This window comes from Thermochaetoides thermophila, assembly GCF_000221225.1.
Source record: "Thermochaetoides thermophila DSM 1495 unplaced genomic scaffold scf7180000011822, whole genome shotgun sequence".
In the NCBI taxonomy this organism is placed as follows: domain Eukaryota; kingdom Fungi; phylum Ascomycota; class Sordariomycetes; order Sordariales; family Chaetomiaceae; genus Thermochaetoides; species Thermochaetoides thermophila.
In genome coordinates, this window is record NW_006383038.1 from 1197384 (window position 1) to 1217098 (window position 19715).

The 19715-nt window shown below is 53.4% G+C and overlaps 7 protein-coding genes across 7 annotated transcripts; 3 read left to right on the forward strand and 4 right to left on the reverse strand.

Moving 5' to 3' along the window:
• Positions 1-397: 397 nt before the first annotated feature.
• Positions 398-1745, reverse strand: CTHT_0067670 (checkpoint protein hus1-like protein; the record flags this gene model as incomplete). The annotated part of the gene is made up of 3 exons (XM_006696995.1): positions 398-463; positions 625-1622; positions 1703-1745. 3 exons carry the CDS (start codon positions 1743-1745, stop codon positions 398-400), a joined length of 1107 nt encoding a protein of 368 aa, XP_006697058.1.
• A 3214-nt stretch (positions 1746-4959) lies between these two features.
• Positions 4960-5796, reverse strand: CTHT_0067680 (uncharacterized protein; the record flags this gene model as incomplete). Its single annotated transcript, XM_006696996.1, has 1 exon — positions 4960-5796. One exon carries the CDS (start codon positions 5794-5796, stop codon positions 4960-4962), a length of 837 nt encoding a protein of 278 aa, XP_006697059.1.
• A 2407-nt stretch (positions 5797-8203) lies between these two features.
• CTHT_0067690 (uncharacterized protein) lies at positions 8204-9643 on the forward strand (the record flags this gene model as incomplete). Its single annotated transcript, XM_006696997.1, has 1 exon — positions 8204-9643. One exon carries the CDS (start codon positions 8204-8206, stop codon positions 9641-9643), a length of 1440 nt encoding a protein of 479 aa, XP_006697060.1.
• An 877-nt stretch (positions 9644-10520) lies between these two features.
• CTHT_0067700 (uncharacterized protein) lies at positions 10521-13004 on the forward strand (the record flags this gene model as incomplete). The annotated part of the gene is made up of 1 exon (XM_006696998.1): positions 10521-13004. One exon carries the CDS (start codon positions 10521-10523, stop codon positions 13002-13004), a length of 2484 nt encoding a protein of 827 aa, XP_006697061.1.
• Positions 13005-13267: 263 nt separating this feature from the next.
• On the reverse strand, positions 13268-14317 carry CTHT_0067710 (uncharacterized protein; the record flags this gene model as incomplete). The annotated part of the gene is made up of 2 exons (XM_006696999.1): positions 13268-14050; positions 14102-14317. 2 exons carry the CDS (start codon positions 14315-14317, stop codon positions 13268-13270), a joined length of 999 nt encoding a protein of 332 aa, XP_006697062.1.
• A 533-nt stretch (positions 14318-14850) lies between these two features.
• On the reverse strand, positions 14851-15740 carry CTHT_0067720 (putative calcineurin protein; the record flags this gene model as incomplete). Its single annotated transcript, XM_006697000.1, has 6 exons — positions 14851-15065; positions 15126-15256; positions 15352-15360; positions 15420-15484; positions 15556-15608; positions 15689-15740. The coding sequence occupies 6 exons, from the start codon at positions 15738-15740 to the stop codon at positions 14851-14853; spliced, it is 525 nt and encodes a 174-aa protein (XP_006697063.1).
• Positions 15741-17258: 1518 nt separating this feature from the next.
• On the forward strand, positions 17259-19298 carry CTHT_0067730 (putative enhancer of polycomb protein; the record flags this gene model as incomplete). Its single annotated transcript, XM_006697001.1, has 3 exons — positions 17259-17405; positions 17555-18337; positions 18396-19298. The coding sequence occupies 3 exons, from the start codon at positions 17259-17261 to the stop codon at positions 19296-19298; spliced, it is 1833 nt and encodes a 610-aa protein (XP_006697064.1).
• Positions 19299-19715: the final 417 nt, after the last annotated feature.

A 19715-nucleotide genomic window follows, 5' to 3' on the forward strand; every position in this document is an offset into this window, starting at 1 on the left:
GGGGGGAAGGGAATGACTTGTATAAACTATGAGTTGACCTCTATCGTCTGGTTTTGCTTTGCTTTGCTTTGGCTTGTTGCCTGTTTAGAGCAACATGTTACATGTTTTAAGATTAGATCCGTTAATAAGCTTCAAGGTGTGATGATTGCCAATGAAAAACTGCGTATACTTCATGTACGTCGGATCGCTATAAACGACGGCCGCTATTGACGTACGAGACCTGCTTTGAGATCGGAAATAACTCCTTTTTCAACCTTTTCAATGAGACTCACGAACAGAAAACTGCGGATGGTTTGGCATACGTCGGATGAGCGAACCCGAACAGCTTGGGGTTATGTATTATCATTATCATGAGGTTGTACATCCCAGTGTAGCAAAAGACAGCTCCGTTTTATACTTAGCCTGTTGTCCTTGTAGCTCCATCCGTAACCATAACGCCGTCCAAATCGTGTCCCTTGATGACCTAATCCGAGCCCTGTAGATGGTGGTATCTCAGCAAATCTCCACCCCAGCCAGCGATACGTGTGCTCAGGCACTAAACGACGACACATAATACTTGCTTTCAGTCAGCACTAAAACTCACATCCTCAACATCAACACCACCTGAAGAGCAAGGGAACTCACCGTAACAACATCTTCTCTCTCCCCCCCGACCCCCCTCTCCTCCCTCCCCTGGTCCCCGCCATCCAAATGCGGCACATACACATACAATATTAGCGCATGTTCGTCGCAAAAACAAGCAATCACCCGCCCCTCCAACCTCCCCACACTCAACACTCGGCTCCAATCTCGCCCATCCACCCTCACCGTCGCCCACCGGTCTGGCCCGGCGCGCTTGAATATTGTCGATGGGTGTTCCTCGATGGGAACGGGCAATTGGGACTCGTCCAGCTCGGGGTTTTCTAACCCTGTCCAGGTGGAAGTTATGGAGAGAGTGTCGGTGTGCAGGGAGAGGCGGAGGCTGCCATGCATGTTGGCTTGGAGGACTAATTTTGGAGTGGAGTATCTGGAGTTGGTGGAGGTTGTAAGGGCGAGCTTGGTGAACCGGTCGGAGATGGCTTTCAGCTGAAGCAAAGGTGGAAGCTGGATGTGCACGTCTGGCTCGCGCACTTTTGGTTGCATGATTGTCTCGACTGTGTCGGGGTGCAGGACGCGGACTGGTATATCTTGTGTGATGATTTTTTCGCGCTCGCGCTTCATAGTGAGTTCTAACGGCTCGGGGGCAAAGGATTGGGAGGTGAAATGGTCTTCTTCTGCTTCCCCCGAGTTGGCCCCAAAGCCAGGGGCCTTACGCCCCCGCGCTTCACCCCCACTGTCCCGCGTCATGGTGTGGATTGTCATGCTCAGCATAGGGAGGCCATCTTTTTTTGTTAATCTCAAGTTGGCGTAGCTGGACCCAATGGCAGATTTGAGTGCGCGGAGTAAAGGTTGGAGGGGGAGTTCGAGGTTTATGGTGTTGTTTGGCTCGGCGGACTGGATGTGGTAGTTGTCGAAGATGAGGGGTACAGAGAGGGAGGCCCAGACTTGTGAGCCGGTGTCGGGGATAACGGTAAAGCGCACAGTGTCGTCGTCGAGACGGACCCAGGCGATTTTCTCGAGGGACGAGAGGGCAGCGGTTAGTTCTTGAGGTTGGTTGAGGGGGGAGGGGGAAGTGTTGTTAGCATTTGGCTAGCCGTTGAGAGGCAAGATAAGGGTTGCTTACTGGAGAAGGTGCGCACGTTACGGAGGTCGGTGCGGAATCGCATTTTGAGAGCTGGAGGTGAAAGTAATGATGGGTTGAGGTTAGAGTTGAGGAATGTTGCGTCGTGGTCTTGATGGATGAATTGAAGGTTGCGGGTGTAAGATTACAGCCAGCGTAATATTCATGTGGGGTGTGGGGATGGCAGCCTTATGCGCCCCACTGTGGAGCTACCTGGGGAATGAGTTGATAAATGTCATCTCCTCCCTCGGCTCGCTCTCCGACTTCTGACAAGGCACAATCATCACGCAGGATTATGGGTCTTCGGGGTAATATGGGTTTGTATTTTCTTGAGCTAGTCCATATCTCAGACTTCCTCCTCGGATGGTTCAGAAACCACTCCCATGAGCATTACAAGCATCAGACTCTTTTTAGTATTGAATCTCCCCGCATCTGAAATCGTATATAAGTCCTCCAAAACATCTGGAGCAATGATTGACGCATGGGGGTGGCATTCACCATCAAAACTCTCAGTGACGAGGTGTTCTCTATGCTTTGATTCTCTTTTCAATGTTATCTAATAGTATTGTTTTGTCCTAGTCCAGTCCTGCTGAATGTGACTTGAACCCTACCCTTCCCCTTCTTCCAGCCTAAATTACACATCCCTTACCCCTCGAATCACCCCTTCGATCGAAAGATAGGGTTGAAACCTACAGGATTCCCTAGCAATAAGCCCACCCCCCCCCAAAATCCCCCGCCTTCTTTTTCTGGCACTCCTCACTCCTACATGTCCGGCTGTAGTCTACGGTCAGCCCTTCAGCTTCACAAGTCCTGGCCTAGTGTCATGAACACCCAGGGGAAGGTGGTTAATGAACTCTGTGTGGCCGTAACAGAAGCGTTTCCACGAGGTGTCGCACATCTTGCTGGGGGTCCTGTTGGAAACTTATGTGCTTTGTGGATGGAGGAACTGCAGTTCTTGATGAGTTGTAGGAACTGAGAGTGTTCACTCTGCAACTGCTAAGTGAACGATCAATTTGATAAGCGTTGATGTGCCACGTGATGACATGATCGAGTGGTATATATAGGATTCAAAATAGTAGTAGCGGGAGCTATTACTATCAACTTTGTCTGTTCACTGCCGCTATGATGAAACCAAAATCTTCATGTTCACTCACCGTCCCTTCTCAGGAGCAATATATCCGACCGCACGACAAACCAATCAATGTCTACTCAGAATTAAATCGTAACAGTCTTTAACTGACAAAACCTTTAGTCACGATCTCACTCAGCCTGGAATGTCTCGAGAGTCTAGCCAGAGCGTGGCACCTCTTTTTCTTCTTCTGTTTCCGTTTCTTCATCTCCCTCATAGCCTCCATAATCGGTATTGGACAGCCCCACCACTCGCATGCCGAGGGGAGAATTACGTCGTCCGTCTTTGATTCACAGTCCTTTCCGAGCCATAGCAGCCTGCAGGGGACAGTGTTCCTGAGTTTCTTGCAGCCGCAGCGGAAGTGGTAGTAAACTCTGGTGCACATCTTGGTTGGTTTTGGGACCTTTTTCTTGGAGCCTTTGACAGGCTTGGTGGATGCAAAAATGGAAAAGGTCGTCTCTGGATACGAGGGCTTCCTCTTCACTTGAGAGAGCGTCCCTCGATCTCCTGGTGCTTGAATGGTATGGGTAGGACCGAGACCGTATGAGCGTTGATTCCATTCCATATAAGCAGGAGAAGAGAATTTGCAAGACGAATGCTATGGAGTGTCATTATGAATGGTTTACAATAATTATGAAAACTAACAGTGTCTTTCAATCTACATACGAGCCATGTCCTGAACTCTGATTTGAAATGACAGATCTCTCCAGAGCATATGATCAGGCTAATCCGTAGTTGCAGTGCAGTAGGCCTAGAAGTGCCAAAAACAAAGCCATTGATCCATCTATGCCGAGATCAAAGATTCGAAGAACCAAAGCCAGATAAATGCCTTACTAAGTCCCGTTGTCTACAAGGTACCTTACTCGAAATGCATGACAGCTCTCATCGGCCACACGCACACACACACACACACACACACACATAAAGAACAAAGAGCGCGTCAAGACCAAATCACAATTGCCCCATAAACAATGTCATTAAGCTAAACCCTTCCTAGCAGTCCATGTCCGACCCCCTTAAGCATCCATTCAGTCAGCTTTAACCTACAATCTACAACTCCCGCCGCCCTGCCTCTGGCCGACCTTCCCCTTCTTGCCCGCATCCTTCTTGTTGCCCATGTATTACTTCCACATTTTGGAGTATCCCCACGAGTCGCACAGCGTGGAGATGTCCACATAGTTCGTTTTCATCACGCACTCCTGTCCGAGCCACAGCAGCCTGCAGGGGACGGTATTTGTGAGCTTAAGGCAGTTGCAGCAGTGCACGTTGTAGAAGCTGATGCACATATTGGCTTGGAAAATTGGTTATGTGAATGTTGGAATGGGTATGGCTTTGTGGCAGTTGGAAGAAGAGAGCTAGTCTTTTGACTGACAAGCCTAGAGGGGCTTATGAACTGGCTTGTTAATGGTGTGGATGGTGGGGTGTGGATGATCAATTGAAGTTGCGTTAATCCAGCTACATAAAGGCAGGCATCAGGGCAGAACTCCCAGGGCAGTCAATGCTTTTAAGAGCCAATATGGATGATTAACAACAGCCGTCATGAAGTGAGAAGCTTCTTTCGAGTGTTTGTTATATGAGGCATGCCCTGAACTATGATAAAGATGACATATCTCGTTAAGGCCTTGAAGTAGGTTAATTCGTAGGTCAGACATAACTGGCCCAACTAAAGAAATCCTACACAAAACCCACCAACGCATCTATAAGTTAGAAGACTAGAAGCCTGAACGTCCAAAGCCAATCAAAAACCTGGTACCTGGACTAAAGTAAGTCCCCCTTTTTTCCAGTCGTCCTACGCAACCCTCGCTGTGTCACATAACAGGGCACGAAGAGCAAAGTTATAACCAAGTCAAATGTGCCATATACAAAGTCGTTGAGAAAAGACCCAACTACCAGTCCATGTACGACCAACACCCGAAATCCAAAATTCGCAAAAACTCCCATACAAGTCCAGCTTAAGTCCAGCAGCCGACCCTGTCTTCCTATACACCCCAAACATGTCCTGTCCTTGTTTACCTGCCCCCTTTCTCCTCCCCCCTCCCCCCTCCCTTCTTTCCCTTATCTCCAGATCCAGCCCAACCCACTACATGCACAATGCCAAATCCATCCATATCCCAAAGTAAGCAACGTACTCCTAAACCCCCCTAGGCGTCTGCTCCAAATACCACTTCTCCCACGCCAAATCCCGCTCCCTCGGCCAACGATCTATCCGCGGGCCCTGCCAACCCCCTCTATCCGTCCCATTCGTCCCAACCCTCCTCTGCCCTGCCGCCGCACCCCTAAACCCCCAACCAATCTCACTATTCGTCGACGACGAACTCGAACTAGTACTCAACCCCATCCTCCCCGGCATCGCAACGCTAAACGTCCTTCTCCTCTTCGTAATCCTCCCCGTAGGAACCAATTTACTTAGCCACCTCAGCGGTGTACGCCACCACTTCCCACTTTCATGAGTCTGAGCAGGGCGGATAATTTGAATAATAGTATGTCCCTCGCTCCCGGGAGGGCCCGGAGGTTGAGACCTCACCTGCCCCCCCGCGACGATCGTCTCACCCTGCCTAGCATGGGGATCTCTACAATAATTACACAGTATCGCCGGGGCACTGGGCATCCCCTCGGGGAAAAACCTCCCCCCTTTTCTATTCTTCTCCCCCCTCCCCCACGCCCGTTCCTTCGCCCGATCCCCCAACACAATGGGAAGCACGGGATGTCCACACCGGTGATGTACCGGGTCCCGACAGATCGGACACGATGGCTGATCGTGCGCGGCGATGAAGAGATAGCGTTTGATGCAATGGTCGCCGAAGAAGTGGCCGCAGGGCAGGGTGGCCCAGGTCTCAATAGTGCCGTCCGGGTGGCGCGTGCCGATGAGTTCTTGGCAGATAGGGCAGGTTTTGTCGGGGTCGGGTTCGGGGTCTGGGATTGAAGAGGAAGGAGGGGGGTTTTCGAAGAGGAGGAGTTTACGGGTCATGGTTGTGGTTTGGGTTGGGATTGATGTGGGATTGATGTGGGTTGAATGAGCCGTGTTTGGTAATGACGTCGTTGTGGGTTAGGGTTACTCAGAGCATCAAATAATTGAGCCGCTGTTGCTCGGAGCCAATTGATAGTGTTTTGGATAGATTGATGTTGGGCTCTGAGATTGATAGCTTGATAGCTGCGGCAATATTCTCGAGGTGAAAGGTAAAAATGTTGGCGATACTTTTTTCTTGTTGTTGTTGTTGTTGTTGTTGTTGTTGTTGTTGTTGTTGGCGTTGTTGGCGACGTCAACACTCTTTAGTCATTGACTATTTCAAAGAGCTAGGGAGCTAGGCGTCGGAAGCAGGGACCGAACAAGGCAGCGTGGCGTGCCTAGCCTAGCTTCAAACACGAGGCTCGATCGCCGATAGCCGACAGTAATCTGCAGAAGCTCCAAAAATTGTCCGCTGAATCGCGATCCAGGGACTTCGATTCCAGCCGTAGCGAAGATGCAGCTTGAAAGCTAGCTTGCAACACCGACTGCGACCGTGGTCAGGGTCAGGACTCAGGACAAGATTCCGTCTATCCCGAACTTGCTTGGGGGCTAGACTGAGCTAGGTGGCAGGGGCTCGAGTCAAAAGGCAAGGAATCAAAGAAGAGGGAGGGAACAAAAAAAAAAAGAAGGGAGAGAGAATGAGAAACACAAGGCTGCAAAACGGACGGATATGGAGGGCCCGTCCTGCAACCGCCACAAGGGTTAAAAGTGGTTAAAAAGCTTTAACAGCTTATGGGAGCTGGAGCCTGGAAGCGACCGAGCAGAACAAAGCAGCAACAGGTTAAAATCAAGCATGAAACGAAGAAAAAAAATATTCTCCCTTGAGGCGGCGTAATCAAGCGTATGTAGGTCCGTGTGCTAGGTGCTGTGCCCATCTAAGTCCAGTTCAGTCCAGTCCAGTCCAGTCCTGGTTCAGGTCTAGGTCTGGGACTACTGGCTGTCTCACAAGCCCAGTTCCTAGTAGGTCCTAGTCCTAGTTGGTTTTCGCACCCGATGGATGATGAGATCACCTACCTATCACCACGGCCGAAGGAGACTCACTCAACCCTGGATAGGCCCCCAATACTTTATCTTGCTGCGGATCAGATATGCCTTAATAATCTGCATTTTTTTTCTTTTTGTTCGCGACCAATACCCGGGTTATCAGCCACCCTCCATGACTGATTATGTCCAATCATGATGGTGTTGGGGGTGCTGATACAGCCTGCTGACCTACCACAGGGTGCCTACTTCATGCTGCTTGATTCTTGAAATTCTTAGGACGGGGGGAAGGAAATCGCCGGCTGCTGACGGCCTGACGGCCGGCCTGCCTGCCGGGGACCGGGACTGTGCTTGCTGGGACGCACGCCAGGCCGCGTGCTGATTGCATGTTGCATGGCTACCCGTTTGTTTTTGCTCGTGGTGTGTGGTGTGTGTATGTGATCGGCGGAAGCCCACGCCTTGCGGCGTCCCGTCTGGCACAAATGCGTGTGCCCGCTGGGGGACCTGGCCTGTGTGTGTGAGGTAGGGTGGTACACAACACGACCTGGCCGACTACGAGGGTCTGGTGAAGTACAAAAAAAAGCCCGAGAGTGTTGCCCTCATGAGTTATCATAGATAAGAAGAGATTAAAGAGGATAAGAAGGGTCATATGCCCAAGTATCTAGATAAGACAGATGAATTTTTCTGATTTTCTGTTCAACTTCAAGAGGAGGAGGGGCTGTATATAGAATGAGAATGCCCAAAGATGTTGACTTGATTGCCGATCTGTTCCGTCCAGACAAACAGCAGCGAGCTGAAGCCAACAACAATACCGCCGCCGCCTACTGGCATGCCGAGCTGGAGTGGACCTGATCGCCATGTGGGGCGCGCGGACCGAGCGGCGGGGCGGATCCACTGGGCTGCGATCGGTGTGCTGAGCGTGAGATGCTGCCCTGGCAGGGGAGAAACTGCCTTGAGGTCAGCCTGGGAGATTAGATTCGAGAGAGAGAGAGAGAGAGAGAGAGAGAGAGAGAGAGAGAGAAGGAGAGAGAGAGTTGTTTTGAGAATCATGTGCGAGTTGGTAAAACAGACATTTGAGATTGCCGGATGCCATCAGTTGAATCGAGCTTTGCGCCACGACCGTTGCACACCGCTTAAGTGCATGTGCCCGTGTGTGGCCTCAATCATTGCATAGCGTCCTGATCTCGTGTTTTGACATTAAAGGTCACTTACGTCTTGGCACGTAATATACCGTAACCATTCCGCGTAATTAACCACCTCATCCGCGATCGTATCTTATCGTCAGCTCGTGACCTCGCTGGCCGCGCCGTTCCCCCCTACCCCCCCCCCTCTCCTTTCTCAACATCAACCATCCTCAACCTCTTCATAATCCAACCATCATCACACCATGACAGACAAAGCCCTCATCCGCAAGCGCTCCGACACGGAGCTGATGCCCCCGCCGCCCCCCGCGAAACGCATCGCGCGCCCCAAGCACGTCCTCGACGAAGACACCTACACCGAGGCCCTCTCGCATATCATCGCCCGCGACTTCTTCCCGGGCCTGCTCGAGATTGAGACGCAAAAAGAATACCTCGATGCGCTCGAGTCCAAAGACGAGGAGTGGATTGAGAGCGCCGCGCGCCGGCTCAAGTCCGTCATGACGCCCGGCCGGAGGCGGGACTTGCTCGCCACGCCGCTGAGGAATGGGCTGCAGGGCGCGGCGGGCAGGACGCCTGTGGGATTTGTGGGGGATACGCCTGCTTCGATGGCGTCGAATGCCACGGCCGCGACGGCGGCGAAACCGGCGGTTGATACCTCCCTGTCATTGGCCGCCTTCCAGGCGAAATACACCTCCGAAGACAACGAATCCTTCTACAAGCTGCTCGACAAGCAGAACCAGAAGAAAGCAGAGAAATACGCTTGGCTGTGGACAGGGAACAAGCTACCGTCCAAGCAACAACTCAAGCAAAAAGAAGTCGAGGCCAAGCTGCTCGCCCAACGCGGCTCCCTCGTCGACGACGGCTTCAAGCGCGACCGTCTCGCTATCCGCGACTCCGCTGACGTCCCCGACCGCCCCGCAGCCCCTGACACCTGGAAAATCGACAACCCGCGCAACCAGCTCATGTTCGTCCCCGACGGCATCGAGGAGCGTGGACTGCAAACGGTAGCCGAGCGCCAGGCCGCCGAGTCCCGCGCCCCGCCGAAGAAGATCGTTTACGCAAACACCCGCGCGCCATTACCCCCCACCGCGACGATCAAAGACGCCAACAGCGGCAGCACGAGCGATAATAGGAGTACCCGAGCAGGGTCTCCCTCCCTCTCCGAAATCCGCCTCGCCATCGCCGGGCACAGACGACCCTGCGACGCCGAGTCCAGCATCGCGCCCAGTACCACAGCAGGTGGGGAGACCCCTAGGGTGAATGGCTACGCCTTTGTCTCCGACCGGTCGCCATCCCCCGAACCTCGTGCTAGCAAGAAGAAGAAGAAAGACCCCCTCCCAGAAATCGAGCTCGGCCCCGGCGATCCCACCCCCAACCCTTTTTCGCTGCAGCCGGTGAGGAAGAGAGAGGAGCTGCATCACCGGATGGTGGAGAAGATCGCTGCTTCGAGGAGGGAAGCCTCTAGGCTTGGGGTGACGGGGAAGGTGTCAGGGGTAGGGACTCCGGCGACGGTGAGGAGTATGACGCCGGGAGGGAGAATGGCGGCGGGGAATTTGACGCCTGCCGCGCAGAGGTTGCTTGGGAAGGTTGTGGGAAGTACATTCGGGGGAGGGGTGAGTCCATTTAGCGAGAGGGTTGTTGCTACGCCGAGGACGGTCAAGAGGGCAGGAGGCTCCAAGAAATAATAAGTGATGAGAAGATGGACGTGTTTTTGGGTGAGTATTTTTTTTAAAAAAAAAACAAAGTCTGAGTATTTGGAGAGTGGCTTGGTTGGGGGTCGCTCGGCGATTTGTCTGATTTGTGGTTTTAAGGATTGATGATGCATGATACCCATAGAAGCACAGGATATAGAAGAATTCTCATTGATTCTAATCTCCAAACAGTTGCTTAGCTTTCTATGACCATTTTATGCCCACTAAGTAAAGAAGACCGCTTCCGTCTACTTCGATTGTTGTTCTGGATTGTGACAATAAGATGTCAATGCCCCCCCCCCCCCACGCGGCATATGATTCCCAAGTCCAGCAGTCCAAGAGCTGAAACCCAGCAGTTCGGGTCGACGTACCAGCGCTAAGCAGGGGGCCCTTTAACAGCGACCAGGGTTTCCCAGCAGCCTTTTCCCTCATACCCCAAAATTTTGCGGCTCCTCGGCATTGAACTCCACCGATGAGGACTAACCTACCGGACCGATACTCAACCAGGGGGGTTTTTTTTTTCCATGAAGGGGGCTGAAAGAAACGAATAAAAGGACAGGAATGAAGAGAATTCAGGATCAGAACTACGAGTTGGTGGTTTTCTGATTGCATGAGTTTGTGGCCAACTTGAACACTCAAAAACAGAGCTGTCATCCATCATATAAAGTCGCTCAGTTATTCCCCCCCCCCCCAACCCTAACATTCTCTCTGTCTATTTCTCTCATCCATGATTTAGATGGAAGCATGAGATGAGGTGAAACACACTCTGCCAACAACCAAACTTCCTTCTTCTATCTCATCCCTCTCTATCATATTTTTCACCTCTGAATTTCCCCCAATACCTACTTTCCAAGCAACCGAAAAAAAAAAAATGCGCTTCGCCGACATCCTAGTCGACCTCGCCGCGGTCGCCTCAGCCTCTCGCTCCATCGCCTCCAAACATATCGCCCTCCGCGCTCGCCAATGGGACCGCTACACACGAGAGTCGAGTATCCTCGGGCAGGCGATGAGGGTGAGAGGCAGTAACGGGCAGACGAAGAAGACCGGGCAGGGGCAGGCTCAGGAGCAGTCCAAAGGTGAGGAGCAGAAGCGGGAGCAAATACAGCAGCAGCAGCAGCATGAGGTTGGGCAGAAGCAACAGCAGCAGCAGGGTGATGTGAGAGTTGAAGAGGCCAAGGCTGCTCAGACAGAGACAACGACACAGACTGAGACGGTGCAGCAAACGGTTCAGAAGTCTCAACCTACACGGCCCGAGAGCATAACACCCAGCTCAGTGAAAGAAATCTCTCCCACTCCTTTGACAACCTCTACCTCAGCTCCAGCCGAGCAAGCCCAATCTTCCTCCTCGACATCAACGCCCCCCTCCCAAACAAGGGAATTCACCCCCGCCCCCTGGGCGAACGGAACAATCCACTTGCTCAAGCAGCAACGTGAGCAAGGGATTGGTAGGCTTGGGCCCAGCATTTCGCCTGTCCAACCTATCCAGCCATCTCTGGCGGGTCTGGAAGGCATTGGGATTTTGAAAAAGAAGCCTGCTGCTGGGCTGCCGAAGGTGTTGGAGATGTTGCAGGGAGTCGAGGCTGAGCTCAGTAAGGAGTCTGAGGGGGAGGGGATAAAGGAAGAAGCCAAGCAAGTTGAGGAGCAGAAGCAGGAGGAGCGCCAGGTTCAGGTGGGGATTGAGGTCACGGAGAAGGTCGGAGAGGTGAAAGCTGAGCCCCAGGCTGAACCAGTACAAGTTCAGGAGACAACAGAGGTCGAAGAGCCTGCCCCTGCGAAGGTCGAGCCAGAGGCTGCCCCGGCACAGGTCGAGGAGATAGAAAACGTCGAAGAGGTCACCCCTGAAATTGCTGAGCCCAAGCCTGCACCAGCATCAGTCGAGGTGGCACCAAAAGAAAAAGAAATCCAGCCCGAGGTCAAAGCCGAAGCCCCCAGCCCAGCCCCCGAACCCAAACTCTCCCAGGAAGACGCCAACCTAGTAGCAGAACTCTCCAACCCCATCTCCTCAGCCGCCCCCGGCCACCAACTCCGCGAATCCGCCGTCCCCTCCACACGCCTCTCCCGCCTCTGGAACTACGGCGGACTCGCCGCCGGCATGGTCGCAGGTGCCCTAACCGAGGGCCTATCCCGCGCCTTTGGCGGCGGCTCCAACACCGGCAGCGTGATGCTCTCGCCGGCCAACATGGAGCGCCTTGTCTCCAAGCTCTCCCGCATGCGTGGCGCGGCCCTCAAACTCGGGCAAATGATGTCCTTCCAGGACGCCAAGATGCTCCCGCCTGCGATACAGGAGGTGCTGCAGCGGGTGCAGGATCGGGCAGATTACATGCCGGGGTGGCAGCGGGATAAAGTTATGGTGAACAATTTGGGGGAGAACTGGAGGGAGTTGTTCGAGGAGTTTGAGGAGACGCCGGTCGCGGCGGCGAGCATAGGACAGGTGCACCGTGCCAAGCTGAAGAGCACCGGCGAGCAGGTCGCAGTAAAGATCCAGTTCCCTGGGGTCGCCGATAGTATCAACTCGGATTTGGATAACCTGGGGATATTGCTGAACGCGACGAAATTGCTGCCGAAGGGGCTGTATCTGGACAAGACGATTGCGAATGCAAGGACGGAGCTGGCGTGGGAGTGTGATTATGTGAGAGAGGCAGGCTGTGCAGAACGGTATAGGGAGTTGCTCGCTGATGATGGGGTGTTCGCCGTGCCGAGGATCTATCGCGAGGCGTGTGGAAAGCACGTACTTACGATGGAGTGGATGCCGGGGACGGCGGTGACGAGGGCTGCGCCGGCGTTGGACCAGGCACAGAGGGATTGGATTGGGTCGCAGATTCTGCGGCTATGTCTGCGGGAGATCACCGAGTTCCGGTTTATGCAGACTGACCCGAACTGGACCAACTTCTTGTATAACCCGTCTAACTCTGGTCGGCTGGAACTCCTCGATTTCGGCGCGTCTCGGGAGTACCCTGAAGAGTTCGTCTCGCTCTACGTGCGCCTCCTGCACGCAGCCTCTCGCGCCGACCGCGCAGCCGTGAAATCCCTCTCGGAAGAGCTGGGCTATCTGACCGGACACGAATCACGCACCATGCTCGACGCACACGTCACGTCGGTGTTGACGCTGGCGGAGCCGTTTATGGAGAGCGCACCAGAGGTGTATGACTTCAGGGGACAGACGATTACGGAGAGGGTGAAGGCGCAGATCCCGGTCATGATTCACGAGCGGCTGGCGCCGCCGCCTGAAGAGACGTATAGCTTGCACCGGAAGCTGAGCGGGGCATTTTTGCTTTGTGCAAGGTTGGGGAGCCGGGTGAGGTGTAGGGATTTGTTTGAAGAGGCTGTGAGGAAATCGGGGTATGTGAAGGAGTAGACATCGGGATTGTATAGTACTGTACTGTACGGATATTATAGACCAGATACCATTATACTCCTTTCGCAATGGTAATCTTGCAATTCATTAAGCTCTGTGATATCATCCTTCTAGTCCTTTCTTTCTTTCTTTCTTTCTTTTTTAATTTTTTTTTTTGCTTTCCCCATTCAAGATCCCAAGTAATAAAAGCTCGTTCCCCTTCAACACTAAAATCCTTTTTCCTTTCCCTGTCCCAGCTTTTAAATTCTCCTGACTCCTAAAGTCTACCGATCCTCCCTCCCCCTCCTCTCCGTCGGCAACAACTTCCTCTCCTTCGCCGCAATCTTCTTCATCCTCCTCTGAATCGCCTTGTCCACCTGCTTCTTCTTCATACCCTGGTACTGCTCGACCAGCAATCTCTTCTTCTGCTCCGACCTCTTCAGATAGAACGGCTTCTTGCCCTTCTTGATCAGCTCCTTTTCCCTCTTCTTGTGCTCCGCCAGGATCTCCCTCTCCTTATCCTTCCTCTCCTGCGCCTTCTTCTTGCTCTCCATCGACATGAGCGCGCGCTGGAGCTTTTCTTTCGCTGCCGCATCCTTGGTCTTGGCGATGGCCTCGCGGAGCTGCTGCATCTCGGATTCGCGGTACTCGTCGAGGAATGCGTACCGCTTGCGGGCCTTGATTTCTTCGATGGTGGGGTTGCCCGAGCCGCGCGTGCCGGGTATTGGGAGGAACCGTGGGTCGCGAGGTTTGGGCTTCTTGAGTTCGGCGGTGACGGTGAGGAAGTCGCGCTTGCGGGAGACGGGCTTTTTGGCGCTCATCTCGACGGGCGCGTGCTTGTTGGAGCGTTTGGGGATTTTCTGGTCGGACTTTTTGTCCTTGCCGTCCTTCTTTTTGCGGCCGTCGTCGGAATCAGACTCGGAGGAGGAATCACCCGAGTCTTCCGTCTGCTTGCTCAGCGCTTCTTGGGCTTTGGCGAGGGCGCCGAAGGTAAACCGAGAGATGTCCAACTTGGAAGCCTCGTCCTCACTCTTGCTGGCTTCGCTGTCTGAGCTATCATCTGAGCCCTGCCGAGTTGTTAGCGTAATGCTCTTGAACAGATGGACTTAGAGACATACCTCATCCTCACTCCCGCTCATCTCACTCTCTTCGCTTTCCGACCCAGAGTCAGACTCTGACCCGGACTCATCTGAGCGCACGCCTTCTTCGCTGGGCGCCTCACTGCTGCTGTCATCATACTCCTGGAGATCGTCGGAATCTGGCTCTGGTTCGTAGCGCGGTCTCACACGCCGTTCCAGCAGGCTGGCCGGGATTTTCCTCTTGACTGCTGACATTTTTATCGGGATATTGTTTTGATTGAATCCGGCAATCAGATTTTGTTTGTTATGTCAATCAATTGAGGGCATCAAGAAAGGGGGCGCCAATCCTCTTTGGACATTGCGCTGATGAGATGTTGATAAAACTTGAGATTGAGGCTCAAGTGAAAGCAAAAAACATGAAAATCCTGAAGTTACGGCACTGTCCACTTGCCAAGAAGTAGCGTCTTAACAGCTTCCCCACAGTGATTTGCAGGGATATTGTTAGAAAGTACAATAGACCCACTTTTCTAGATCCCCTTGGCAACATGGCTCAAAACGCAATGATTGTTGACATTGACCTGGACATTCAGGAAACGCTCTCTTGCTCACGAACCTTAGCGAAAAGCATAGCTATCAAACGCTATATGAAAGCACATCAACCAACACGTAGCAGACAAGTCCGTACGTACGTACGCGTGCTCCCTAACGCCTCGTAATCCAGAACCGTCGCATCGAACACCTCTTTTTTGCCCCTGTACTTCATACCACACCCGTCCCAAACGTCGCTGTCAGATGTTTTCTAGCGTCATGCTTGCCACCAGATCCGTCGATTCGACCATGCGGCAGAACTCCTCGAAGCTGATCTTGCCGTCGCCATCCTGATCCGCCTCCATGATGGTCTTGTCGACGATCTGCTGGAGCTGCTGATCCTTAAGGTTGTTGCCCACCATCATCTTTAGCACGATGAACAGCTCGCCGTTGGAGATGTAACCATCACGGTCAACTGGAGGGGGGGTTGGTCAGCTCGGTCTATCCCAACGGCTGGGTATGTGAGAGGACGTACTGTCGTAGACCTTGAAGGCGAAGCGCAGCTTCTGTTCCTTGTTCCCCTTGCTGGAGAAGGCACTCAGACCGGAGACGAACTCTTGGAAGTCTACATCACCGCCGCCGTCCTCGTCGAAGATTGCAATCATTCTGGAATGGGGTGTTAGTCTGGTCGAGCCGGGGTTCTCCTGAATCTCTTTCCGGCTAGTGATGGGTGGTGAATATGGAATGTCGCTCGAGCATACCTTGTTGCACTGAAAAATGGGTTAGCTACCAATTCTTTGAAATTAGTATCATCCACGGGGGAACTTACAGAGGGTTAGAGCTGATCTGAGGCAAGCTAAGGAACTCCTCCCGGTCGATAGTGCCCGAGCTGTCCTGATGTAGCCCGTCAGCATGCTGGACGTGCCTCTTCTAATGCTTCCCATCCCCCACGGATACCAACATACCTTGTCCAACTTCATAAACCTCTTGCGCAGACGGTCGACCTCCTCCCGATCAACTACACCGCCGCAACAAAGCCCCGGTCAGCATTTCCCCCCTTCAACTTCCCACGGGCTCTCAAAAAATATAGGACCGTACAGTTCGACCCCTGGACAATGTTGTCCAGCACCTGACTGGTTGTGTTGCCCATGATGTCGGCTTTTGATGTGGTTTCAAGATGGGGCTTGCTTGGATCCGCCTTCTTGTCGGTCAATATACCGTAGGCTATCGGCTTTCTTTCAGGTCGATATCGACGTCTCGTGCGAGGCTCGTTCGCTCGTTCCGTTGAGGTCGAGCTCGGATGTCCGGTGAAAGCCTGGTTGTCTCGAGTTCAGGAATTGCAGGCTAGATCACGGATGGGTAGGTAGCGATCAAGAAGTTTGGGAAGCGGCTGGGGTAATATCAGATCAGAGGCGAAACCCCAGCGACTGATTGCGCACTCGTTCAGTTATGCTATCGCAGAGAGTGTTCGCTCGCAGGTAGGACACGTGCCGTCGCAGGAAAAAGGCAAAAGAGAACTAAACTTCGGCAGTTCGGTCGCAGATGTCGGGCGTCGCAAAAAGGGAACGTTAAGTTCGACAGGGAAATGGGAGGGAATAGTATTATTCCCACCGCAAGGCTAAAGCAGAAGGCTAAGGCAGATGGGTAGGCGGGAAATCGGTATTGGTTGTATGAAGCACGTTGAGTACGGGACGGTTTACGGAGGTAGGAGGTTCCAGTTAGTGGAAGGCTTGCCCAATGCTTCCCCAATGTTCCTAGCAAGCAGCAACCGCCGCATGAACCGCAGCGTCTACCAACCCGCTAGTCTTAAGAAAGCGGGGTGCTTGGGTGGCAGCTGGCCAGCTGGCGGGGAAGAGCCAAGCAATCAGTAGTCCGCAACTGCTGGAGGCCTAGCGGGCGGGCGAGTGGTGGAACGTGGGCGCCGGCTGCCCGACCTGCCCGACAACGACCTAAGTGCTGCGGTCCTGACCGCGTACCTAAACATGGGTCTTGGCGGCTTCTCTGGAAGGATAGCGCCACAAATTGCACCAGCCACATCATCTCCCGGTCTGCCAACCAGCGGCAGCGGGAGGAGCGTGCCATTTCAACAAAAGCGGGAGACCGTGTCACAAGGGACAGGAAGGGCACAGGCCACATGCGGTCAGTTAGCAGCGCCAAAACAGTGCGCTCGATAAAAGTATAAGTGAATTGCATGGATATAAATTTTCTTGATTTAATTGTGGTCTGTTCGTATGGAAAGATGACCTGCGAATGACAAACAGAAGTAGTGTTGCCTCAGGTGCTGGGCAGAGTTGTGTTGTGGAGGAAGGGAGGAGAGGAACTACCAGGCATGCGCCTGCTGCGCCTCTTGGGGGGGGGGGGGGGAATTTGATGGGCGGGCGCTGGGCACTGTTATCATGCCAAGGCGAAGTGTGGGGTTGCCCCCTTTCAGGACCAATCGCCAGGACGAGAGTCGTGGAACACGCCGCGAAAACAGCAAACTTTGCGCCAGCACCTCAACGACACTCCATCGCGAGGCCAAACTTTGGCCATCAAAATATCAGCACCAACCGCAGTTTTCCATCAAAAAAATCAACAAGCCGCTTTTGCATGGCGTCCTGAATGACCTATAAATTTTTTTCGAGGGGTTTCCCCAGGCTTTTTGCCCCACTTACCGCGTCCAAGAGCCATGTCGACCAGGAAAGTTCGGTACAAGAAACTGAGCGTCAAAACGACGCTAGCGGTGCTCAGAGAGCATCAGATCGACCCTTCAGAGTATGAACAACTCAGCACTGAAGCTCAGATCGCGACCGGTGTCGAGCAGGCAGAAGAAAATGTGAGTCGAAATCTCCCGCAGTTCGGATCGGTCGGTCACGTGGTGGGTCACGTGATTACGTCATCTTGGGCGGTGCCCATCACCACCCGTCGACGTGCACTCACCTTTGGAGGAGAGAAGGGAGCCAGTACTGACCTCCATGCCCACAGGAATACCATCTTCAGACAGTCCTGAAGACTACGGGGTTGGCCGCGGACAAAGAGATCCCCGTGCCACCCCCTCAAAAGAGCGAGCTCAATTATGACGAGCTCTACTTCCGGACATACAGCAAGCCAGCGTCGTATATACGCTTTTCTCAAACAGTAGAAGAGAGCGTTGGGTGTATGTATGACATGAACGAGGATGATGAAGCCTTTCTCAAGGAGTACAACAAGAAGCGGCCGCCCTCGGCCCAGCTCTCGGAGGATGACTTCGAGAGGATCATGGAGGTCTACGAGGAGACCGCCCAGATCAAAACTCCCTTTGCCGCCATAGATCAGACCATAGTCCCTTACGACGACATGCTTCAGGGCTTGCAAGAAATTGAAAACTGCAAGACCAAGATCATGCCGCACGCTAAGGAGGTCTATGAATACTGGAAGAGCCGCCGGCAAGCCAGCGGCAACAAACCGCTGCAACCCACCATCAAGTTCGAGACGCATCAAGAAACCGATGACATGGATCCGTACGTCTGCTTCCGGCGTCGCGAAGTCCGCCAAACACGGAAGACGCGCGCTCGGGATGTCCAGAGTGCCGACAAGCTCAAGCGGTTGCGCAAAGAACTTGAGGAGGGTCGTCAGCTGGTCCTTGCGTCTCATCAACGCGAGCTGCTTAAGTATGAGCTGCTCAAGGCAGATCGCGACATATATGAGACTAGGTTGCAGCTCAAGCAGCAAAAGATCAGGCTCGGGATCAAGACAGACGACGAGGACCTTGTCAACCAAAAGGAGAGAGTGAGTTCCCCCATGTTGAGAATCATTGACCGTCGCACGATGCTGATGCTGGTTCCAGCCTGCACCTCCGAAAAGGAAGGCCTCAGAGGTCCCTGCCGTGCAGCGGCCACCGCCGCCGACGCAGCTTCGTATTACCGTCCGGTCGTCAGACGGCCGCCCTCCTGAGCAAGATCTTGCTCTGTTGTCTGATCGGTTGGCCGAGAAGGAGAACGAACTCCGCGCCGACATCGAGAAGAAGGTGCAGAGCCATAGTGAATGGAACCGTCACCATGTTGACCTCACACGCGGGCCGTTATCACCCGTGCGTGGTCCTCAGCCTGAAGTCAGCTTCAGGCCAGCTAAGACCCAGTACCTCATGACACCTCCGGCCTCAACCTCATCCGAGGAGGAGCCGATGAAGATGGATCTAGACAAGCCGGAGTTCCCGCCACATGTCTTCCAGTTCAGGGGCGTCAGCCAGCCTGAACAGATGGCAGAACACCGGCCAGCATACCCGGCATATCGCCGTCGCATTGGTCGGCTCAACCGGTTATGGATTGACCGTCGTGGACTCGCTAGTCCCCCTCACGACATCAACCCCGAGGTGGCCGATCGGTGGAAGTATGATCAGTCGTCTGATGACGAAGATGAGCCGCCTCAGTATGAGGTAGACCCCTTCGACACACGCGCATTGAAGTTCCGCGCGTCTATCCCGCTCCCGTCGTGGTTAACGGCCCGCGTAGCGCTGGGCCCACGCCCGTCGCTGCTCCCTCCCGGACACCCTCAACATCAACAATTAGCGCAAGCACAAGCACAAGCCCAGCACCATGGGCAACACGGGCAGCAGCCGCACCCACAGCAACAACAACAACAGCAACAGCAGCAGAAACAGCCGCCGCACCCGCAACAACCACCAGCACCGATGCAATCACCACAACCACCCCAGCAGCAGCGACCCCAGCCAACTGCCGCAGCAGCTTAATTGTTTGCTGGTTATGCTTTTGACTTTGGTGTTTGTGTTCTCCCTTCTTGATTTTCGTGCGTCTGGCGGTGGCCGGTCTCGCGTAGTCAAGGAAGATCTTCCAGCAGGCGTCTTGCAAACAAGGGCGATTGCTTTTTTTTTCGTGATACGCTCATCTCCTCTTTTTCCTCTATTAAGACCTTCGGATGACTTTGCATTTTAAAGTAGCGATTGGGCCCTTGGTAAAAAAAAAAAGAGGGAAATATTGATTGCTGGCCTGGCGAGGCGTTTGGGCGTAGAAATAAGTTGGCTGGGATATATTTTTGCTGCGTTGGTTTGTTGCTTTTTTTGAAGTTGTTGGCGATGTCAAGCTGTGTAGATGATAATGCTTGTCCTTTTGTTCGGTCGGGTGGTCGGTCGGGCCAAAGTGGATGTATA